The sequence below is a fragment of the Mercenaria mercenaria genome, chromosome 6 (genome assembly GCF_021730395.1).
Source record: "Mercenaria mercenaria strain notata chromosome 6, MADL_Memer_1, whole genome shotgun sequence".
Taxonomy (NCBI): Eukaryota; Metazoa; Mollusca; class Bivalvia; order Venerida; family Veneridae; genus Mercenaria; species Mercenaria mercenaria.
This window is the reverse complement of record NC_069366.1, coordinates 22,028,064-22,054,293: the sequence shown is the minus strand read 5'-3', so window position 1 is coordinate 22,054,293 and position 26,230 is coordinate 22,028,064. Positions and strand designations below refer to the sequence as shown.

The following is a 26,230-nucleotide window of genomic DNA, read 5'->3' as shown; positions in this document are numbered from 1 at the left end:
GTATCTGCTAATCAGGACTTAGTATTGACGAATCAAAAGTAGTTTCTAAACCCGTAGACTGAAACTGACCGAGATTCAATCCCAGTACTTCTCACCAAAGGCGGACGCCGGATATATTCCAAACAAGTTTATACCGGAACCGACAAACTTGCCTCATTCACATGAATAACCGCAAGTGTTGACGCAGAGGAGAGAAATAATTGGCAAAGCAACTTTTCGGTATCAAAGAGTGCAAAATCACCAGAAGAAATATAACGAATACATGTCGGTCTAGCGGATATCAACAGAACAGCTTCCTAGTAAATAAGACATCGGATCCTGGTAGTTCAGATTTCAAGAAAATATGTAAATGTCGCATCTCTGCACTGACTCGGTCTTTTTGGCATGCCTTGTGCTCATGGAAAATACGGTTGTATAATAAAGCGCTTTGGTTGGGATTGATAGTTAATATCCGTGCGATATATGTGTGCTTTGTAGTTTTGTTTGTATGTCATATGAATGAAAACTCCGTTTTAGTTTCGTGCTAAAAATAGTTTTCGTATTAAAAGTTATGTACTAGAGTTTGTTATGTTGTGACATAGTAATTTTAAGTCCAATATTGGTAACGTCATTTTCTTCGTGGCGACTTTCACCATCATAATATATACAATATACATAGTATATCTCAAACAGATTATTTTGACTTGTTATGTTATGACCTCTACATTCATGGGACGTTATCTCTTGTACGCTAAGCAAATTGATCAAAATTTCGAGTAGTGACGGCCTCGGAACTTCCAATGGAAATTTTAACAATTTAAAGTTAAGTTAAAACGCAATTAAACCAGTCTAAGCTTGTCCAACTATCATGTTACCCTGTATTGTCAAACACAAAAAAGATGATACCTGTACCTATATTAAGTTCATTTATCGCGTAATCTATATAAGTGTTTACCTGTAGTTATGACATGCACGTAATCGCTTGTATAGATATAAAAATAAATCCAAAATTAGAAATGTTGTATGCATCAGGTTATACTGCCGTAAGTATTATTTGTATGGAAAATAGTATTGCAAATAATGTCAGCACTAATTTTACTTGAAGTTCTAGATTCCCAGTTGACATAAGTGGCACATGAATCGGATATGCAATCGTATTGAAAACAAGAACTGTCAGTGGACAGCGCGCTCGACTATTCTCAGTGCTTGATAGTATAATATAAGCTATGAGTAAAACTTTAACATTACAATAAGCATATTCTAAGTCTAAAAGGGGCCAAAAATTAGAGCTGCCTCCTCCTTTTTACAGACTGGGGTCATGATAGTAAACAAGTATGCAAAATATGAAAGCAGTATCTCAATGGACTTTGAAAATATTTGGGGTGGTACGCAAACTTTAACATTTATTCTAAGTCGAAAAGGGGCCATAATTCAGTCAAAATGCTTGATAGAGTTGCCTCCTCCTTTTTACAGACTGGGGTCATGATGTGTAACAGGTATGCAAAATATGAAAGCAATATCTCAATGGACATTGAAAATATTTGGGGTAGTACGCAAACTTTAACATTTACTCTAAGTTGAAAAGGGGCCATAATTCAGTCAAAATGCTTGATAGAGTTGCCTCCTCCTTTTTACAGACTGGGGTCATGATGGTTAACATGTATGCAAAATATGAAAGCAATATCTCAATGGACTTTCAAAATATTTGGGATGGTACGCAAACTTTAACATTTGTGTGACGCTCACCCTTACGCCGACGCCGGGGCGAGTAGGATAGCTCCGCTATTCTTCGAATAGTCGAGCTAAAGAAAAACTGAAGAAAAAAATAGAAATGATCGATGACTTTACAGAATAAACCGTGTGTAAACCTAGATTTCATAACTTTTCGAATATGTTGTATATCAATGTCACTTTAAAAGTGAGCGAGTTTTACTGTGTGACATCTTTTAGCTTTCTTTGGTCATGTTCGTCTTTTTCATGGACATTACATTTACAGACACTGACCTCCAGACTAGACAGTAGTAGTCGTACGACAATAAAAGAAAAGAATATTTAGATATCAAGAAATTATTGCTAGATTTCTTTAGAAGGCTTTGACAGATTATATGTTATGGAAACACATGAGATGTCACAATGTTCTAATGTTCATAATATGACCAAACTTCAGTTTTAAAGAAAGATCCTTTTTTGCCAAAATCTGGAGACCAGTGCCTTTAAACATTACCACTACAAGGTAATATACACAAATATATTACCATGTTGTCCTCATCTGGGACTAAAACATACGCAACATTCAAATTATAATTCGGTGTTTTATATAAAAAAAAAAACACACACAAAAAAAACAACAAATGACGGCTGATTCAAGATAATTAACTTTGAACTACTAACACAGTTTTAACTGAAAACCATAACAAGGTATTTCTATTTAAAAACTTTATAACAGTTTTTCAGATATCTCTTTTCAAACCCCAAGGGTTCATGATAGAGGGCGACCATTTTCTTTAAATCAATGTTATTGAGTTGAAATGTGTAATGTAATAGTGGTTTAAATGTATGATTTCCCCATCAGTTACTTCTTCTTTCTCAAGTACATTCCATGAACTAAACGTTTCATGTCACCAAATAAGGCCTTTAACATTCAATATCTTCAAAAAGATTTATTGAAGCTTGAAAGGAAATGATACAATAGATAACTGGTGGTTTTTGGAATTACCCGCAGTATTTTCTGTGTCAGTAGGTTTTGGAAAAACCGTATAGTTTTTATCGTACGTGTAAATTATCTCTATTTACTGTAATCGGATGAACAAATATAATACATAATAAGGCGTACTTGGATTATTTTCAAAAGCTAAATAGTTAAAAAAAAATGATAATCATAAATTTCATATCTCTTTCAGCTGTTCGAAAAAAAATAACAATGCAGCATTTGTAAGTTTTGAAAATTGTAAAAAATGGATACGAAACTGAAAATAACGACCATAGATATTAATACAAACAAAATCTTGGAATTTCAGTGCACGAAATACGGAGAGCTATATTTTTTTCAGCAGTTCTTTCCATAAGGTGCAGATTCGTATGAGAGAATTCCATTAGCAGTTTCTCTACATGTCTGTGTCTGCGGTCTGTCCGTCTGTATTTCGACAATGTCTAAATCTGGTCGCGATTATTTAAGATGTCAACTCGTCAATGCAACTATTTTTATTTCTCAAATTGTGTATGTTTACTTCATCTTGATTTGCTTGTGACACGTTGATAAGAACTCACAGTGCCCAGTGTAATGCAGATACAATTAAGATACTAGGTCAAGTACTTAGTCAACTTATGTTGTATGAAATGCATCAAATAGCAAAACTATGTCGGCTGGTTTGTGCCATTTCGTCTTTTCTCCCCGCGACCATGCCAAAAATAAAATGAGATAGCGGCAACACAGAGCGAAAACAACTTGCTTAAAAGCAGGGTCACGGAGTGAACGCCCGCGAGAAGGCAAGTGAGGGGTGGTGGGGGCGAAAAACGACATTGTACAGCCAAAATGGTGTGGTCTTGTACAGTGACATTTTCGTCCCGCGGCCCCACTTTTTCAACCTCGACTTTCTCTCCTCGCGCTCGACATTCTAAATGGCGTGGTTGTCAGAAATTTAGGAAAGTCGACGCGATGTAAAGATGCCACTAGTTTGCGACTTTTCTCTTCATGACCGCAATTTTCAATATCTCTCTAAACTCTAACCCCGCGTCTCCGCTAAGATTTTTTCCCGCGCACCCACTATTTATCGAGTTCTCGTCTCACGTAATCGCTATTTTACGCTCAACAGTCCAAATACATTTTTGAATGAGGTCTTGAACTGTTCATGCTAGTGTGTTAAATTATTTTGACTAGAAATAAATTCAAATAATAAAGATCAAATTAAATAATGGATGCAGATACGTTATATATTCAGTCAAAACATTTTTTGTAGTTCTGAAAATTTCATTCTTCGAGTTACGGACCTTCTATTCTATCAGGCAACTTCAGATTGGAATGTTCTGCCCAGTAGCATAAAAATATATCAAGTTTTAAATCTGCTTTAAAATCACATCTTCTAAAAAATGTAAATAACTAGAGCAAAGCGAAACCATACGAAATAAATATTTACTATGTAGCTTTTAAATTCACTTAAGACCAATTAAGAGTAAAAAGATTGCTATATAATTCAGTTTCACCTCTCTTGCAGCAAGAGACTTTGCTCTCGAAATTTGAAATGCAAAAGAGTTTATATAACATATTCAGTACAGATGCACTTTGTATTATAACGTCTAAGAGTTTGGGTCTAGTCTAAGTTTAGATTCCGTGCTCCATAATTTTCCAAAGAGATTTCACTGTGAATTTATCTTTGCGTTGACAAAATGATCGTTAAATGAAAAACACATTTCAGAATTTGTTTCAAGTAACAAGCCGTTTCTTTCCAGGAAATTTTATCTGTTTTACCAGTGTTTTCAAATGAATCACGCCATTATCTTCCTTATGTTACGGCAAATGAAAGTAGAAGAAATGACTTTTAGTCCGCTTCGTCTGAATAGGATATTTTAAACAATGAAAAATAGACCGAAATTTTCAATGTAGCGGAGATTTCTATGTATTAAGCAACTTGCTGGCTGCGAACAAGCCAGTCCATTACATTTAGCCCAAAAAGACTGTAAAAGGAAGTCGTTTGCTGTATCGCTGGTATGTCGTGCTATGACAGCATTGATTCTAAATCAGCCTAGATCTGTGAGAATTATATTGCGGTTCTTCACACATCTGTAGCTGTACTGTATCAGACATTAAGAGTAAGAATGATGTAGCGGGCCTTAAAACATCTGTCATTGAGAATCAGACTTTTAAGTTTATGCATCTTCAAAGATGTAAAAAGCTCAGAAAGGGAAGTAGTGGATAGTTAGTTAAATATATAAAAAAAAAAACGTTGGAGATAGGAGACAGAACCAGTGTGAACATTTAGCTTACCTGAAAATTATTTTATAAATTATGTATATTGTCTTGTTTTTGTTGTTGTACTTCTTTCCTTGCACCCCCACCAAATTACCAACTCTCCTTTTGTGAGGATAGGTGCCCATCATTTTTTTTGTTAAGGACCGTCCACGTCCACGGTGCCCACCGTTATTTTATCCTACGGGAAATCTACCTTAACCTTTTAAAAATATTTTGTTGAAAAAAGAGCAAAGAAAAGCAATACTCGACAAGGCATCTGAAATAAAAGACAAGAGGCCCATAGGGCCTAAGTCGCTCACCATAGGCAGACCTTGACCTAATTAGATCTTGCTTGTGAGAAAGTATTAAATTAAAAAAAAAGTTGTTTTTTTAATTTGAAATTTAAAAAATGATAATAAAAAATTGAAAAATTAAAAAATATTTAAAAAAAAAAACAATTAAAAAAACAATTAAAAAATTTTTAAAAAAATATTTTTTTAAATGAAACAAAAACCAATAGTGTGTGTATATATATAATAGAGAGAATTTATACGAACTAAATCCCAGACCAATCATGGTAAAGCGCCTAGCAATACAAATGAACTCGAATATGCCACAGCAAGTCCACTAACCCATAAGATTAGTTTCGGTGCTGCTTTATATACGAGCCTGAATTGTACTACACATTCGTACTGGTTCGATATTTGCATATATATACTCAAATCTCTGTTTTCATGTGTCACAAATCAGTAGTGACATTTTAGTCTTTTTAACTGATTGGGACCAGAGAAGCTATATTTTCTCTCTCTGAAAGTTAACTGGATCTCGAGGATACATTGAATATATAGAGATAGTTTGCATTAAGGGATATAATTATATTCAGAACAGTTGACTTTCCCATACGTGAGATCCGCTAGGATACAAGTTCGCATTATAAATTATTATATAGTACAGAGAATTTATACGAACTAAATCACCACCACAATATACCATATATATATATATATATATATTTTTTTTTTTTTTACTTTTTTAGCTCTGGCGGCCCCTAAAAGGGGCCAAATGCCCCCATTTGAACAAATATGGGACGGAGGACCATATAATTATGCTACAGACAACGTTTAATGCAGATCTATCTAGTGGTTAATGAGAAAAAAATACTTTTAAAGGTATTTCTATTTTTAGCTCTAGTGGCCCCTAAAAGGGGCCATGTGCCCCCATTCAAACAAAATTTGGAGAGGACCATATAATGATGCTACAGACCAGGTTTGATAAAGATTCATCACGCGGTTCATATTCTGATCAGTAGTTTCAGAGGAGAAGATGTTTAAGTAAAGATATGGACGACGGACGACGGACGACGGACGCCGGACCATCCACGCATACTAATAGCTCGCCCTGAACCTTTGGCTAATTCTGGGAATAACAGTCAGGAAATTACTGATCATCAAAGAGTCAAATGTCTCTAGACTTACAGCGAGACTTCAAATCAGAAACTAATTTATGTACTTAACATTTTCATTGAATTCACAGGTCGCAAAGGCAGAATCAATAGTGATCAGTATGATAAGGTTTAACAAACAGACATAAATGAAGAAAGTTTTCCAAATTCTCCAACTTTGAAAATATGAAAGACCTATATTAAAGACAGATGTCTATAGCCAACAAAAATAAAGGTCGATCGATGTGTAGGAATTCATACCAAATTTGCACCTAAAACTAGCGCAGTATTTATGGATATAAAATTTGAAGAATCTGTATGATGTCAAATAATCTATAGAAGCCCAAACCGTTCTTTAGACAATGTAAACATGCTGTTAGAATTACTTTGAAGCTAAACTATTCTCACTCTTGACTACATGGTCACTTTAATTTGGGAGGAATCAAGTTTGAAGATGAAATGCCAGCACATCAGTAATAAGTCTATATACGAAAAACGAAAAACACATTGTCGTCAATCTACATTTGATACGTACAGTATGTAGATTTGTATATAAAAGAATTCTGATTCTTTTTTTAAATACAACATAATGAGATTTTAATCCAAATTATCTCACAAATTATGTGAAAGTCATTCGACTATAGTGCTGAAGTATGAAATATCGTTCCATAGAATATCCGTTGTGTGTATTAACATTCATCCTTCAAAAACAAATATAAAAGAATATCTATAAGAAACTGGAAAAGTTGCAACATTCTCTGTAAACGCTTTATCCGTGTCTTCTTTCTTTGTGTGACTTTGTGGGAGTAGAGAAAAATACGTTTTTAGTTAATTCTATGGTATATTTTTAAAAACGAATGTTGTTTTTGAATGTAAAGCATGTAAATTCGTCTTCTCTTCTTTATCATCAGTCAGTAAATCTTTTCTTTTTTTTTATCTATTTTATGTAAAACTGTTCTGTATTTTTGTTGTTCTTTTTACAGGTCACTTTGAATCTATGTTTCAGAAATGTTTGATGTCTTATATGTTACCTTCTTTAAATAAAGTTCAATGATGATGATTATTATTATTATTAGATTCTATCATTATTATTATTATTATTATTAGGGCCTATTATTTTTATTATTATTATTATTACTATTAATACGCCCATAGGTAACTTTATCTATGTAGATAGTTTGGACAAGCAGGAACATGGAAATAGCTTCGATGTTGAACTTTTTCAAGTTTGAGTATAGTGTAGCGCAGCTTTTTTAACATTTAAGAATCTCTCAACAACAGTTACCGTCTGCTTGGAAGCAGGTTAATGTTCCTCGAACCTATGTTTAAACTATAAACCGATTACTGTTAAAGGTTATTGGAAAGTACAAAAAAAAATGTATTAAAGAACTTAACTGTAAATCATTTGGAGGAAAATGCTTACAGTCTGTTTTACAGGACGGGTTTCTTAACAGTCATTCTTGTGTTGCACAACTAATTGAATAATAAATTGATAGAGGGCCAAACTGAAGCTCTCGGAGAAGCGGCAAGTGTTTCTGCCATTACGACCAGTGCAGACTAAGATTAGCCTGCAAATCCGTGCAGGCTGATCATGGCCTGCACTGTTCGCTATTCAGTCAGTATCGTTTTGGTAAGTAACCCTTTTAACAGTTAATGGCACTGTCCTGGAAGATGGACCAGTCCATTTTAGAAATTTAGCAGGGTAAGGGTTAACATACTTTGTTTAGAATATGAGACAGCCAAAGAGAAAGTGGGAAATCAAGGTCTAATGCGTAAAATTTGGACATATGGAATTAGAGATTATATGCATGCATCGATTAAAAACTAAAAAAAAGCGAATCAAATGCGAAGAGTATCTATTGGTTACAAGTACATCGTCAAAATGATCAAATGTAACCTGTAATGTTTACAAAAATATGTTCTTGGGTCAATATTGTTCTTCATGCGCATAAATGACTGGATGATACAAAGTCATGCGTTCTAAAACTCTTTGCAAAATTTTATGTTCATATTGAGAAGTTCAAGACAAAAGTATGGATCCAAACAACTGAACAGGCCAGATTGTGATTGCTTGTTTTGCAAAAAGAAATGTATAAAAACTTACCTTAGCAAAATAAGTTTTATATAAAATATTCTGGTAATACCGTCATAGTAAATACTTCAAGTTTAAAGAGAGTTATATTGAAGCGATATTGGAAGATTAAATTTAAGTTCAATCAACAATTTTATCGGACAATACCCTTGATCTTGATCTTGATGTTTTACGGTGACACATCTCATCGACGTTTTCTCACCCTAAGAATGCCATTAGAAATGAAGAGTTTTACATTTATATTTACGTTATGGCAGTGGCTAGGTAGCCGGTTCCGGCTACCTAGACTAAAGGTCTAGGTAGCCGGCTCTATATATATACATATCATATATTAACACGTAAGTCAAGGTAGCCGGCTTTAATAAATTTTGTTAAAAAGGATCATTATATTAGTTAAATTAATTACATTTTTGTGACTTATTATTTACTATTTGTGATTTACCTGTTTATTTCGCCGTATTTATGCACTCGTATCATATCGGCCGATATTTTGTTATGTTATCAACAAATGATCAAAGTGTCGTTATCGTCATCGGCATGTTTAAATGGCATGTTTATAATCAAAAGTAAAATTTTAAATGAATTTTTGTAGTTTGTTATAAATGTAAAAAAAAAAACCAGTTTTGATCGATGATTTCAATTGTCGGCGATCCTTTAGAATTAGGTCTTTTGATATATACATGTAATTATGTAATTTTACATTTCACATTTATCATGCTACCTTAGAATAAAGAGCTCATATGTTCAAACAAACAATTAGAACCAATAAAGATCATTGAATTGTAGACAAATCGGAGAAGAAATTAGTAAGTAATTAGTTAATTAATTAAAGACGCACATAGAAGTGCGAAAGTAATGATCACTTAAAATTTTCACTTAAAAAGGCACACGAAATGATCCAACGTCGTTATATTCAGTAGAGTCGCATCATTTAATATACGATGATGCTCTTTGTTTTGCCTTTTTAAAACTGTTTGTTTTGTTTTCTTTTAGGAATGAATCGCTGTATCTCGAATATTCTAACATAACAAAATGTTCGCCGATATGAGTGCGTAAATTCGGCAAAATAAACAGGTAAAACACAAACAATAAAGAATAATAAATCAGAAGAAATGTATTTTATTTAACTAATATAATGATCCTTATAATCCTTTATAGATACAGTTTATTAAAGCCGGCTACCTTTACTTACATGTTCATATATGATATGTATATATAGAGCCGGCTACCTAGACCTTTAGTCTAGGTATAGCCGGAACCGGCTACCTAGCCACTGCCTTACGTTATACAAAAGTTCAGTGCGGTCGTGACTAGAATATGTCATATGAACTCCAGTCTGGGCTTTAAATTTGAAGCAGGAGGGCCATGAAAGCGTTAGATCGCTCACCCGAAATCCACAACTCTTTTAACCCGCATCCTAGAGGTTCACACATGGGGAAATATCTGTAAAATTATTTTGAAATAGAACCAGTGTTTTCTGACAGGATGACTTTCAAAGGATGCACTTAATACTGGTTATGTATGAGTGGAGGGGCGTGGAATAATGACATGGAATACTGTGGAACAGTATAAATGGGATTGAATTGTCGGAGGAGTTGGGGTTGAAATATATTGGGACGAAATGTCTTCTAGTTCTAGTCGTTCTAGTTACCTCCCTGGAGCTCTTCACTAAGGAGGTATGCAGGATTTTGCAGAACAAATCGTTTTTGCAATTTTTGATTGAATTTATCGTAAGTAGACGGCATTTTGTTTGATTAAAGTGTAGCGCATCTACTTTGTTTTTACATTTTAACATTTGATATCTTATTTCTTCAAAATATGCATGTATTGTAACCCATGTCAAGATATCGGCGAAGAGAAGCAGATGCCTGCTCACACTGAGAGGGACATGTGGCAATGATTAGCTGGTTGATCAGTCTGACAGTTGTTAACAGTTGAGTCACGTATGTCTTCTACAAATTCTGTAAGTTTTGGGTTAAGGTCCAGAGTGATAGAATTGTAGTTCAGGGATCATCCTATGTCAAAATTTTAGGGAAAAGTGACTTCTCTCTCCGCAGAATTTGGGAGAAATCGAGGAATTTAAGGAGAAGAATCGGCATAGTATTCAGTTTCCAGCCAATAATTATATATTTCCACTTTCTCAGGGTTAGATGCTTACTTTTTTCCTAACAATCCTGGCGGGATTCCTCCTTACAAATTCAGCTGTCCCTCCCAGATTTTAGGAATCCCTCCCATTTTCAGTGATTTTATCGATTGTTAACACTATTTAAAAAGATTCAATAAACATATATAACCAAAGCAAATACATCTTCCTTCAGCCATGAACTTTGAAAATCACGCTTACGTTGGTTTTTTTCGTAATCACGTTGTGTTTCCAAACGCTGATCTTTTCTTTTTGGCTTTTTAATGGCTGGTTCCGTAACGCCATCGATAAATTTCCACATGACTTTTTGACAGGTAAACAAATAATCGCGAAAATATAGGACAACCGAAAGCGAGGCTACATGGTAAAACCCCGTATCCGGACCGTACCGTACATGTTAGACTGGTAACCACTGTCTCTTCTGTGATTTCACACTATATATTTTATAGGACGCGGAACCAGTCTACGTACATGTATGTATTCGAGAGTAAACATCCGGACTGTGGTTAGAACAGATGTCGACTTCGAAAATCGTTTCAAAGCAAGGTTTTTCTGTCATTTTGGTATTTTTGATAAGTTTTTTAGCTATATTGAACTGAAAACTTACTGTCCCAACGGGACAGCCAGCTTCCAAGTTCAGGAGGCTCTCCGCTAAAATAGGTGTCCTCGGGATCGCGGGACTGCGTTAAGATCGAACCCTGTTTTTGTGTGTCTTGCAATAACTTATAGACAGTAATTATTTAAGGAAATTGATTATTGCATTATTAGCTGGACTATTCGAAGAATAGTCTAGCTATTCTACTCACCCTGGCGTCGGCGTCGGCGTCACACCTTGGTTAAGTTTTTGCATGCAAGTACATACAGCCATCAGTGAAAGGCATATAGCTTTGAAACTTATTTCTTCTTTTTCTAGGTCAATTACCAACCTCTCTGGGTCAAGTCCCATAACTCTGACATGTATTTTGAGCAAATTATGCCCCCTTTTGGACTTAGAAAATTTTGGTTAAAGTTTTACATGCAAGTTACTATCTCCAAAACTAATGCAGATATTGATTTGAAACTTCACATGTGTCTTCGGGGTTATAAAACTAGTTGATAGCAGCAAGTCCCATAACTCTGACTTTCATTTTGGCCAAATTATGCCCCCTTTTGGACTTAGAAAATTCTGGTTAAAGTTTTGCGTGCAAGTACATACAACTATTTCTAAAAGGCATATAGATTTAAAACTTATTTTTTCTTTTTCTAGATCAATTACCAACCTCACTGGGTCAAGTCCCATAACTCTGACATGTTATTTGAGCAAATTATGCCCCCTTTTAGACTTAGAAAATTTTGGTTAAAGTTTTACATGCAAGTTACTATCTCCAAAACTAATGCAGATATTGATTTGAAACTTCACATGTGTCTTCGGGGTTATAAAACTAGTTGATAGCAGCAAGTCCCATAACTCTGACTTTCATTTTGGCCAAATTATGCCCCCTTTTGGACTTAGAAAATTCTGGTTAAAGTTTTGCGTGCAAGTACATACAACTATTTCTAAAAGGCATATAGATTTAAAACTTATTTTTTCTTTTTCTAGATCAATTACCAACCTCACTGGGTCAAGTCCCATAACTCTGACATGTTTTTTGAGCAAATTATGCCCCCTTTTAGACTTAGAAAATTTTGGTTAAAGTTTTACATGCAAGTTATTATCTCCAAAAATAATGCAGATATTGATTTGAAACTTCACATGTGTCTTCGGGGTTATAAAACTAGTTGATAGGATCAAGTCCCATAACTCTGACTTTCATTTTGGCCAAATTATGCCCCTTTTGGACTTAGAAAATTCTGGTTGAAGTTTTGCGTGCAAGTACATACAGCTATTACTAAAAGGCATATAGATTTGAAACTTATTTTTTCTTTTTCTAGATCAATTACTAACCTCACTGGATCAAGTCCCAAAACTCTGGCATGTATTTTGGGCAAATTATGCCCCCTTTTGGACTTTGAAAATTCTGGTTAAAGTTTTACATGCAAGTTACTATCTCCAAAACTAATGCAGATATTGAATTGAAACTTCTCATGTGCCTTCGGGGTTATAAAACTAGTTGATAGCAGCAAGTCCCATAACTGATATGCATTTTGGTCAAATTATTCCCCCTTTTGAACTTAAAACTCTTTTGATATTTAACTTTTTTGGGTAATATTTTCCTGCTTCTGGGTCAATATTTCGAATAGTCGAGCTTGGCTGTCTTACGGACAGCTCTTGTTATTTTCATGAATTTATAAATAAAGTATTAACTTAGCTGTGAAAAAGTCGCCTTAAAATTTTTATCCGAAATTTACACATCCGAAACGCGTAAGTTTTACAGGTGCGCGATTGAAACACCGTGGAAATTTTCATTCATGTTTCGATTCTCGTGCTTTAATAATGCCCGATTCTTGCATCAAATTGTTCAGATTTATACATTTAATTGATATTTTTATTAATCTTTTCGAAAATAGTACCAAACTCGTCGATATTGGCGATCTTTTTACAATAATTTTGTACGGCTGTTCAGATGTCCAAGGGAATCGTATTTTTTTTATCCACAGTGCCCGGGCAAATCATTTTTAGAAATTGGTCGTATTTGAAATATTTTTTGAAGTAAGCTTGAATAAAATCAATAAATAATATACTATTGATGCATATGATCATACACTCGTTAAGTTTATCGGCTTTTACCAGGGCTTGAGCGAGGGAGCGACTTGAGCGAAATAGTCGCTTTGTAGCTCCCCACTTCGCTCTAATCTAACATCAAAGCGAAATTGAAGTCGCCCGATTTTTTTTATCCACATTCCTCCAGTTATCCGCTATCGGCCTGTTGACACTTGACTGGAATACACGATGGCATAATTTAAGCTCCGCCTACTTTAGATTACGGAAAAGTGCGAAGGTGACACTTGTTTTGTAAACTGACTGTTGATAAACAAAGCAGTAGGGATTTATATTACATAAGTTTTGACCTTTAGAAAGTATCTTACCGTGACTAGCTCCAGTAATTTCCTTAAATCCACTTAATTTTACCCGAATTTTTCAAAACCCCAACTTTAGAAACATAATATTATCACTGACACTTTCTGTGACTAAAATAAGGTAACTGAAATTTACGCAAATTTTTGACATCTGCCATCAGAAACTGGGTTAAACCTGTTTGACAACTGTTTCTTTTAATGTGTGCCGACACCAGCATCAGTCACCAGCAGAACAAAGAATGTACAACGCCTATTCTGTGTGATGTCATAGTGATGTCACTGCTTCCTATTGACATGTATTTAATTCGCACACTTGCTATTTAAAGTGACTGACTTTGAGTGCAAAGCACTGGGAGCTTGATTTATTTTTTGCTGATATGGAATTAACTTTTTTTTAATTGTATTCATATTTAAAGGGTTTTCTTGGTTTGGGCAATCATTGCAAGAGTGAAAAAAAACTTAAATTTGCAGTTCTTAAAATCACATTAGATTCAAAAGGTTTAAAATGATAAGAAAACAGTATCACTGACATTTTCAATGAATTTGTCATTTACTTTAAATTAATAGACTTTGTAAACAAAGTCAGGAAATAATAAAAATAGTTACGTTATATTAAGCATATTTAGTTCCTTTTTCAACTTGCATGTCATGGTGCTAAAATCTCGCCACTTCTCCCTAAAATCTCTTCACTTCTCCCTAATCTTAGCTGAGGGAGAAGTGACTTCTCCCTTAAATCTTAGCCTAGCTTAAGCCCTGTTTTACACGCCGATTGAAAATTTTCAAAATGGCGGCGGCTTACAATATTATTGATTAACACTGTGGGATATTAACGATACGATTGGCTGAAGTTTGACAGGCGAGTAGGCGGGGTTGACTATGGATTTGTCGGTAATTTAATCTAGAATATGCATCAAGTTTTACAACTTTAAGTAAAACAGATTACAACACTCAGAAAAACTCAGCGATTCGGATTTCGCCTGGAGGCAATAATTAGGTGAAGTGGCCGGCTTAACAGCAACGATGTCGCTCAAATCGTCTTGTAGGATGATCCCTGGTAGTTATAAAAAAATTGTATTAAGGTTAATAAATTTGTAGATGTAAATGTTCGGATATTGGCGTTTGTCAGGTCTAGGAAAGTGGTATATTTACAGATTACCTGTAAATTTACAGATTTTTCGATGTATAAATGGCATTATCCTGTAATTTGTACCGCGGTACAAATAAATTCTGGCCTACTTTCCCCTTATACTTAGTTATAGAATTGGACAGATTAAGTTTTATTCCGTTAATGTAACCAGACACTTTGTCAACCTTTCAGTTTCAGACTGGTTTTGCTTTATTCCGTCAATGTTTACCAGACGCATGGTTAAAAATAGAATGACCTGTAACTTAATGATCATGTGACTCATGACGATATATTAATTTCGCACTTGGAAAAAAAGCAAGTTTCTATATTACTCCCGTTTTTTGTACCGGTACAAAAGACCGGACTATATATTGTAAAGGGCATAATGCACATTTCGTCAATTTTCAATATATAAAGCACCAAACTTTAAGTGATTTCAAGCTTGTCTGCAGCTCTGAACTTATTTGTACTGGTACAAATAACCGGAGTATATATAGAGAGAGAGCTACTTAGAGAGAAACTGTATTAATAATGCCTTGCAAAGGGAAGATTTCCCGGGAAAAGGGTTTTCTTTTGGGGCTAAATAATAGAAAATGGGGCTCGGAATACTTTTGGGGATAGGTATGATTCTGAAAATGGCAATATTCAGACAAAAAATGTAGAAAATTATGCTCTGGTAGAAATAACAGGAGTATATTAGGTGACAAATTGGGTCATGCAGTCTGACCAGCAGAGGTCAAATTTATGCTCTTGGGACTGTTTTTCAGTCTTAATTAGCATTTGTGTTCAAACAAATGTGCAGAATTAGTTAGTGCTTGAGATGGATAGAGAAAAAAATCGTGAAATTTATGAATTGTGGAGTTTAATTCAGGATAGATCAATTATTGGTTCTGTGTCACAGTGGCCGCATAGAATTAGACGTCTGTTTTGAACACAAAACATCAAGCATTTTGACAGAATAATTGTGGCAACATTTGTCTACGTAAATGGATTAAATCCTGACACATTTTTAGAATGGGCATGTTTGATTGGATTAGGCGGTGATGAATCTGCATACAGACATTTTGCAGCATTGTTTCGTTTATTTCCATCACGAAATTATACTTTGTATGCATTTAACGTTTCAAACAAACGATACGAGTATCTAGACGGTAGAGTTAGATATTATACATAAATGTCTGCATGGTAAAATTTGGTAAGTTAGAATACATTTTTAAGTTAGGACTGTACTGTACCGGTACAAATAACCGGAGTATATATAAGGAGAGAGAATTCTTACAAACTATAATGCCTTGCAAGGGGAAGATTTTCCCAGAAAAGGGTTTTCTTTGGGGGCTAAATAATAGAAAATGGGGCTCGGAATACTTTTGGGGTTAGGTATGATTCTGAAAATGACAAAATTTGTAAGAAAAAGAACGTTTTTTTATCCATTTTTACGAAGCGGTACAAATAACAGGAGTATATTAGGCGACGAATTAGGTCAGTGAGATGCTTCAACTGTCCGAGCCATTAACTCAACAATCGCTAGATAATGTAAACATATTAAGCAGGGACCTGGCATTAACGGTACTTGCACTCACGGAATAAAGCTAAACAATTGTTACTGATGCCAAATTATGATCAAGTCTGTAAACACATTAAGTTAGCATATCGAAAGGGGTACTGGAATATTTGGCCTTTCAGGTGAGTAATGTTTATTTATAGTAACAAGCATCTCACTGAGACTGATTCTCATGTTTGTTACACAGTCTAGGTTTTTAACGAAAATAAACAGCACTTCAAGGGGTGAAATTTAACAAAAAAATATTTGTCCAGCAGTACAAATAACCGGATAATGCCCTATAAATTTACAGATTGTGTGTATGAAAACTGATGAAATCAAATTTATCCTCAAAACCACAGCTTGAAATTAATTTGTTTATTTACTGTATACATAAATTAAGGTCATTTCTGAGTTTCAGCCATTTTTGTTGACTTTGAGTGTTTTGGCATTTTCAGAAAAATTAAAGTTTACAGAAATGACTGAAAGTTACAATTTACCTTTATTAATGCATGCCATAAGTAAATCAATTAATTTCAAGCTGCGATTTTGAGTCTAAATATGATTTTAGCAGTTTTCAAACATTTGATCTGTAAATCTATAGATTGAAAAATCTGTAAATTTATAGATTAGATTATCTGTAAATATACCACTTTCCTAGACCTGTTTGTTGACTGGTTCTGATGCACTTTTTACATCAAATTATGCACTTTTTACATCAGAGTGCCCAAGTTAAAGATAATGATTTGCACCATAATTGTAGTAATGCATTTCAATCAACATGAAAGTCCTTTATAAATTAAAATCAATTATTATTTATTGTAAAATATTACAAAATGATTACAAAACAAAAGTTGAAGTTACTTGCTCTTTCACCAGTTCTGGCATTTTTTCATTCTTCCGTGGAAATTAAGCGACGGATGCCTGATGGGAATTTTACAAAGTATTAAACACTCAGGGAGTGTTCAAGATCTTCGAAGCCCAAAATACAAATTTAAGTACATATGAGCCGTGCCATGAGAAAACCAACAAAGTGGGTTTGCGACCAGCATGGATCCAGACCAGCCTGCGCATCTGCGCAGTCTGGTCAGGATCCATGCTGTTCTCTAACAGTTTCTCCAATTCCAATAGGCTTTAAAAGCGAACAGCATGGAGCCTGACCAGACTGCGCGGATGCGCAGGCTGGTCTGGATCCATGCTGGTCGCAAACCCACTATGTTGGTTTTCTCATGGCACGGCTCATATATGAAAATGTATATGAAACCTTTCTGTTATATGTATATGCTTTATTTTATTTGTATCATTAACAGCAAAACATGATTTAAAATTCTAACTGTGACAGTGACATTTAATCAGAGCAACATATCTGTAGCTCAAAAGCATGAATTATGTAGTATGAAACAAAACTTGGCTAGAATGTTATCACAAAAGGAAAATAACACAGTATAAATAGAAAACTTTATATTGTTATAGAAAATAATGAAATAACATGTAACAAATAATGTCATTTTTTTTTCAAGAGTACATTACTGTGTAGGTCTTTGACAATTTACATTATTATCTACTGTTACTTCACCATTTAGATATAGTCTTCTTCCAAGAAAGCTTTCATCAAAGTCAATGTCCGTTACTAAACTACCATCATAAAATTTATTCAACTTTAACTTCTAATAAATAAAATCATTATTCACAGCCTTCCAATGTGATTTTCTTTATCACTTTTCATACAGTCTTTTGTTGCTTTACCATCTACAGGAACTCTTTAGACCAATCTTATACTTCAGTTTTTAGAGTGTGGGTGAGGGGTGAGGGGTGAGGGAGGGGTTCTGTTGCATTGACATTAACATATCACCTATGCCACCATGTGGTTATAGCTAAAACAAACGAAATACAAATGTGTTAAAAGCTTATTTAGTTCAGGGGATATTAAAATTTTAACATTTGTATTATGCACAGACAGACAAACAGACAAGCTTGAAAGCAATTGAAGTGATTGACACACATTTACAAAAATATCAGCTAAGCTTATCTAAATGTTTGTTTCAGTTTTGGATGAAAGTCTGATGCTGTGTGAAAAATGGAAGCAAAGAAAGTAAGGTGGACAGCCATTGTGATAACAAGCCCTGACAAAGAGTGGTCACACACTTTACAAAGGGGTATGTTGTTGTTTATTTAGAAATACATCATGAACCTTCTCAAAATTATTTTTTACAAGAAAAACTTCTACATGAACAGTTTGTAAACTGATGAATTCATGATGCAAAATTTATGTCAAGACTCTTTCTCTAAAACTTGTTGAGTTTTAGGCATTAGTTGAATAATTAGTCCTTTAGGGGAAAAGATTACAGAAGAGAGTTACAGGCAGTGAAGTGTGAGAGGACTAAGGAAGCAGGCATATGTTAAGTTAAAAATCATGAATTGAACCTTATAAATCCTGCACATTGTATCTGTTGTATGGATTATTTACCAGAGTTTCAGTTAAAAAAAAATTAGTGACCAGACGAAATTTCATTTCAGAGTTAGAGTTACGCCAGTCTAAAGGTTACATAGAGAAAGATACATTTCTGTTAGCTGTTGAAGATCCTAAAGCTTATGTTGGCAGTGGTGGCGCTACCATCAATGCTCTCCTTACCGTCACTGAGTATATAAGTGCTCAGAGAGGATACTCTGTAAGTTTGTTTGTTTGTTTTGGGTTTAACGCCATTTTTCGACAGTATTTCAGTCCTGTAACGGCGGGCAGTTAACCTAACCAGTGTTCCTGGATTCTAAACCAGTACATTCCTGTTCTCCGCAAGTAACTGCCAGCTTCCCCAATAAATCAGAGGTGGAGGACTAATGATTAGAAACACAATGTCGTTTATCAAATAGTCATGGAGAACATACGCCCCGCCTGAGGATCGAACTCACCACCCCACGATCTGTAGACCAACGCTCTACTTACTGAGCTAAGCGGGCTGGCTAGTGGTAACTGTCTTGCTATGATATCAGTAGTTGTGAGTTTGAGCCCCCACGCTTCAAACTTAAGTTACAACATTCGGGTAAGAGTCCTGTTTATAGGTGGTTTACACCTGTCAGATTAATGAACTGGGGGGGATTCTGGAGTTGGAGCTTCTTTGTACCTTGCCCTATCGTCCAACTAATACTACTGACAGCCTTTTGGAGTTGTCGCCCATATAGGTTGCGGATGATGACTAGAGATAAGCTTAAACACATAATCTGTAACTGTAAGTTCACTTATTCTAGTTGAGAAAAAAGATTTTATATTCTCAATTCAAAAAACATTAATTTTTATGGAAAAATCGAAATTACCAACCCAATCAGATACCAGTAAAGAAGCTTCTTCCGTCACAGTCACTTACTTCATGTTTTTATCTGTTTAGTCATTTCTTGTCAGTAATATGAATTTGTGCACAATATGCACATTAAAAGTAACAAAAAATGTTTAACCTTGAGAAAACTTGGAAGTAGGTTCTGTATTATTGAGATCAGGACATGTTACCAAAATAGGAAAACAAACCAAATTTGTGTCAGCGAAAAAAGGTTATTTTGCATGCGATCATAGCTAAGTTGTTTTTTTTTATGCCCCCGAAGGGAGGCATATAGTTTTTGAAGTGTCTGTCGGTCTGTCAGTCTGTCCGCAATTTTCGTGTCCAGTCCATATCTTTGTCATTGATGGATGGATTTTCAAATAACTTGGCATGAATGTGTACCACAGTAAGACGACATGTCGCGCAGAAGACCCAGGTCCGTAGCTCAAAGGTCAAGGTCACACTTGGACATTAAAGGATAGTGCATTGATGGGCGTGTCCGGTCCATATCTTTGTCATCGATGGATAGATTTTCAAATAACTTGGCATGAATGTGTACCACAGTAAGACGACGTGTCGCGCGCAAGACCCAGGTCCGTAGCTCAAAGGTCAAGGTCACACTTAGACTTTAAAGGATAGTGCATTGATGGGCGTGTCCGGTCCATATCTTTGTCATCGATGGATGGATTTTCAAATAACTTGGCATGAATGTGTACCACAGTAAGACGACGTGTCGCGCGCAAGACCCAGGACCGTAGCTCAAAGGTCAAGGTCACACTTAGACGTTAAAGGTCATTTTTCATGATAGTGCATTGATGGGCGTGTCCGGTCCATATCTTTGTCATTCATGCATGGATTTTAAAATAACTACGCATGAATCTGTGACACAGTAAGACGACGTGTCACACGCAAGACCCAGCTCTGTAGGTCAAAGGTCCTAAACTCTAACATCGGCCATAACTACTCATTCAAAGTGCCATCGTGGGCATATGTCATCCTATGGAGACAGCTCTTGTTTTCAGATATATTAATTCAAACATAAATTCTGTGATATCTTTTAGAATTATGCATCTTTTTATTATGGTCAGGTCTTTCTGATATGTAGGACCTATAGATTTTCAGAAGGAATTTCAGCATTTAAATTAAGTTAAGATGCAAAACATGCAAGGTACTAAATTTCATAAACAATTGGGTCTGTAATTTGTCTGTGAACTGTATAATGTTTGGTGACAGGCATTTGTGACTAGCTGACATGAACATACCTGGAAACATAGTTTTACAGGATAGATTTACATAACTGACTTATTAATAGTAGTCCATGAAAAATTGTATAAAATCAGTGAAAAATATAAAAAAAATAACAGAATACTGCTTATTAGTCCCCTACTGGTTGAAAACCAGTTTCGGGGACTATAGGAATGCGCTTTTCCGTCATTCTGTCATTCCGTCCGTCCGCAATTTCGTGTCCGGTCCATAACTCTGTCATCCATGAAGAGATTTTAATATTACTTGGCACAAATGTTCCCCATGATGAGATGACGTGTCATGCCCAAAACCAGGACCCCTAGCTCAAAGGTCAAGGTCACAATTGGAGGTCAAAGGTCAACAGAGCTTTTTTCCAGTCCGGTCCACAACTCTCCCATCCTTGAAGGGATTTTAGTATTACTTGGCATAAATGTTCCCCATGATGAGGTGATGTGTCATGCGCAAATCCCGGACCCCTAGCTCAAAAGTCAAGGTCACAATTGCAGGTCAAAGGTCAACAGGGCTTTTTTCCTGTCCGGTCCATAACTCTCCCATCCATGAAGAGATTTTAATAGTACTTGGCACAAATGTTCCCCATGAGGAGAAGACGTGTCATGCGCAAAACCTGGACCCCTAGCTTAAAGGTCAAGGTCACAATTGGAGGTCAAAGGTCAACAAGGCTTTTTTCCTGTCCGGTCCATAACTCTCCCATCTATGAAGGGATTTTAATATTACTTGGCACAAATGTACCTCATAATAAGACGATGTGTCATGCACAACTTTCAGACCCCTAGCTCAAAGGTCAAGGTCACACTTAGCAGTCAAATGTTAACATAGCATGAACAGGGTCTGTTTCGTGTCCGGTCCATAACTCTGACATTCATTAAGGGATTTTAATATCACTTAGCACAAGTGTTCCCCATGATGAGACGATGCGTCATGCGCAAATCCTAGACCCCTAGCTCAAAGGTCAAGGTCACAATTGGGGGTCAAAGGTCAACAGAGGGTTTTTTTCCTGTCCCGCCCATAACTCTGCCATCCATGAAGGGATTTTAATATTACTTGGCACAAATGTTTCCCATGATGAGACGACGTGTAATGCGCAACACCCAGTACCCTAGCTTAAAGGTCAAGGTCACACTTTGAGATCAAAGGTCAAGAGGATTTTTTTCCTGTCCGGTCTATAACTTTGTCATGCAAAGCAGGATTTAGATATCAGTTGGCACAAATATTCCCCTGGATGAGACAACATGTCATGCGCAAGAACCAGGTCCCTAGGTCTAAGGTCAAGGTCATATTTAGAGGTCAAAGGTCAAATTCAAGAATGACTTTATACGGAACATTTCTTCTTCATGCATGGAGGGATTTTGATGTAACTTGGACCAAATGTTCACCACCATGAGGCACCCTTGTTTTTAGAATTACGTCCCTTTGTTGTTACTATAAATAGATTTTATTGTAACTTTTTTATTACTGGCGGTAGAGACCACTTTTCTGTGGTACAGCATGCATGTTACATCCAATTTTTAGGTGTATTTTGACATTTTGACCTATCTCTACCTGGTAAAGAGTTTCTTGTGGACTTACATTATTTTTTTTTTTTTTTTTTTTTTTTTTTTTTTTAAAGGTTAATTTCCCTTTGTTGTTACTATAAATAACTTACATGATAACATTTTTATAATCAGCCAAAAAAATTCAATATGAAAACAACTGTGGGTTTTTATATATGCACATTTTAATCCAAGTGTGTTGTTATAACATATTGAATATGTAGTACAATATTGTTTATACATCATTGACAGATATCAGTTCATTATGTTATACTGCAGTGGAGAAAATTAGGTGCCTTCCAGTAGGGGACTTTGTATTGCATGGCAATACTTCATTCACTTGTTTTGTAATGGCATAAGTCTCTGGTTTATTCAGAATAATGGAAATGAATTTATTTTTCAGGTGTTGACAACAGAGGTTTTACAGGATTCCTACATTCTTATTTTACACAATGTAAGTATAAAAATAGGTTTATTACAAGATAAAAACAAGTGTACCCCAAAGTCTGTCTGAGTAATTTCTGAGAGCTATACTGAAACAAAATTTATATAGTGACATGCATTTTATTATTTACTTTGATAGAAATTCTCAAATTTTTGTATCATTGAAAGATAATAAATGAATCATTAAGTAATTTCTGAGAGTCCTGCTCAAACAAAATCGTGAAAAGAACTCTGCATTTTTTTTATTTAAGGGACGGACGTATCCTTACGATCCTTGTGGTCGACCTTTTACAACATTACCAGTAAAGCTAAGTGGTCAGGACCCTGATGGACTAACTTGTATGATTGATATGTTAATAAAACTCATCACAGAAAAGGTAAGAATATTTCTGTTAAGAAACCAAATGGTTCACAACAAATTAACAGATTTGTAAGTGCGGCTGTTTATAGCTCCAGTTTGACAAAATTAAAAAAAAAACAGTATTAAAACAAGAAATTTTGGAAACCCAGTTTTTTAGGCAGAAATATGCTTTTGTGTAGACTATAAAAATTATTGATAAAGTGCTTGACAAATTCTTTGAAAGTAAGTCATCCAGTAGGATGTGTTGCCTAGAATTTTCACTCGTCCTGCTGCAGTTTATGCTTGTCCTGAAATTCTAGAAGGAAAAAAAATTTTATCCATAGAATCTATTTTAAAGTCCAGTGAAAATATTACAATCTGGAGTCTTGTAATGGACTATCAAGCCTCTAGCTAATGTGATCGTAATACAGTATTTTAACTGAATGGGTAGGATGTACAGTTGTGAAGAATAAGTCAACTTCTGGTAAGGTATCTTAATTCTGCCTTGCTCAGTTTCCATTTTATTTATTATATAAAAATTATGTGGTCTACTGGAGTCAATTTCTAATTGTATTTATGAGATGAGTGGATATGTTGACCCATGTGGTTGATGAGAGAACGGCTTGTTTTTGGATTGTACCTTTCACCATTGATGCATACAGTTGGAACCTTAACAGTTGCAATCAATTGATAATTTGATGTATCACTTCACTTTGATACACTCTAAATGATTACATATTTGGTACTGGGACTGTTATAGGAGTCTATGAGATCTATATAGTTTCCTTTGTTATTTATCCCCCCGCCAAAGGCGAAGGGGATATTAGAAATGCTCTCCGTCCGTGCGTGCGTCCGTCCGCAACGATCTTTGTCCGGAGCATAACTCCAAAAGTACTGGAGGGATTTTCTTCAAACTTCATACACTGATAGAACACATTGGGAGGAAGTGCAGTGTGCAAGAACAATAACTCTACCTTGCCTATTTTTTGAATTATTCCCCTTTATCTTATTTTCTTAAAAAAATTTGTCCGGAGCATAACTCCAAAAGTACTGGAGGGATTTTCTTCAGACTTCATACACTGATAGAACACATTGGGAGGAAGTGCAGTGTGCAAGAACAATAACTCTACCTTGCCTATTTTTTGAGTTATTCCCCTTTATCTTATTTTCTTAAAAAATTTATCTTATTTTCTTAAAAAAAAATTGTCTGGAGCATATCTCCAAAAGTACTGGAGGGATTTTCTTCAGACTTTATACACTGATAGAACACATTGGGAGGAAGTGCAGTGTGCAAGAACAATAACTCTACCTTGCCTATTTTTTGAGTTATTCCCCTTTATCTTATTTTCTTAAAAATTTTGTCCGGAACATAACTCCAAAAGTACTGGAGGGATTTTCTTCAAACTTCATACACTGATAGAACACATATGGAGGAAGTGCAGTGTGCAAGAACAATAACTCTACCTTGCCTATTTTTTAGCTCACCTGTCACAAAGTGACAAGGTGAGCTTTTGTGATCGCGCGGTGTCCGTCGTCCGTCGTCCGTCCGTGCGTGCGTGCGTGCGTGCGTCAGTCCGTAAACTTTTGCTTGTGACCACTCTAGAGGTCATATTTTTCATGGGATCTTTATGAAAGTTGGTCAGAATGTTCAACTTGATGATATCTAGGTCAAGTTCGAAACTGGGTCACGTGCCGTCAAAAACTAGGTCAGTAGGTCTAAAAATAGAAAAACCTTGTGACCTCTCTAGAGGCCATATATTTCACAAGATCTTCATGAAAATTGGTCAGAACGTTCACCTTGATGATATCTAGGTCAAGTTCCAAACTGGGTCACGTGCCATCAAAAACTAGGTCAGTAGGTCAAATAATAGAAAAACCTTGTGACCTCTCTAAAGGCCATATTTTTCATGGGATCTGTATGAAAGTTGGTCTGAATGTTCATCTTGATGATATCTAGGTCAAGTTCGAAACTGGGTCACGTGCGGTCAAAAACTAGGTCAGTAGGTCTAAAAATAGAAAAACCTTGTGACCTCTCTTGAGGCCATATATTTCATGAGATCTTCATGAAAATTGGTCAGAATGTTCACCTTGATGATATCTAGGTCAAGTTCGAAAGTGGGTCACGTGCCGTCAAAAACTAGGTCAGTAGGTCAAATAATAGAAAAACCTTGTGACCTCTCTAGAGGCCATATTTTTCATGGGATCTGTATGAAAGTTGGTCTGAATGTTCATCTTGATGATATCTAGGTCAAGTTCGAAAGTGGGTCACGTGCCGTCAAAAACTAGGGCAGTAGGTCAAATAATAGAAAAACCTTGTGACCTCTCTAAAGGCCATATTTTTCATGGGATCTGTATGAAAGTTGGTCAGAATGTACATCTTGATGATATCTAGGTCAAGTTCGAAACTGGGTCACGTGCGGTCAAAAACTAGGTCAGTAGGTCTAAAAATAGAAAAACCTTGTGACCTCTCTAGAGGCCATATATATCATGAGATCTTCATGAAAATTGGTCAGAATGTTCACCTTGATGATATCTAGGTCAAGTTTGAAAGTGGGTCACGTGCCATCAAAAACTAGGTCAGTAGGTCAAATAATAGAAAAACCTTGTGACCTCTCTAAAGGCCATATTTTTCATGGGATCTGTATGAAAGTTGGTCTGAATGTTCATCTTGATGACATCTAGGTCAAGTTCGAAAGTGGGTCACGTGCCGTCAAAAACTAGGTCAGTAGGTCAAATAATAGAAAAACCTTGTGACCTCTCTAAAGGCCATATTTTTCATGGGATCTATATGAAAGTTGGTCTGAATGTTCATCTTGATGATATCTAGGTCAAGTTCGAAACAGGGTCATGTGCGGTCAAAAACTAGGTCAGTAGGTCTAAAAATAGAAAGACCTTGTGACCTCTCTAGAGGCCATACTTGTGAATGGATCTCCATAAAAATTGGTCAGAATGTTCATCTTGATGATATCTAAGTCAAGTTCGAAAGTGGGTCACGTGCCATCAAAAAGTAGGTCAGTAGGTCAAATAATGAAAAAACGTGACCTCTCTAGAGGCCATATTTTTCATGGGATCTGTATGAA

General features: G+C 35.5%; 1 protein-coding gene across 2 annotated transcripts in view; it reads left to right on the top strand.

Annotated features, from left to right (window-relative positions):
* Window positions 1-10,117: 10,117 nt before the first annotated feature.
* LOC123549440 (L-fucose kinase-like) overlaps window positions 10,118-26,230 on the top strand; it is a 57,770-nt gene continuing 41,657 nt past the window's right edge. The window contains exons 1-5 of one of the 2 annotated variants that reach the window (XM_045337542.2): window positions 10,118-10,187; window positions 18,310-18,419; window positions 18,781-18,932; window positions 22,770-22,820; window positions 23,062-23,187. In XM_045337542.2, coding sequence (XP_045193477.2) covers window positions 18,341-18,419; window positions 18,781-18,932; window positions 22,770-22,820; window positions 23,062-23,187 — 408 coding nt within the window. In that variant the 5' untranslated portion in view covers window positions 10,118-10,187; window positions 18,310-18,340. The other variant, XM_045337543.2, reaches the window with a different exon arrangement.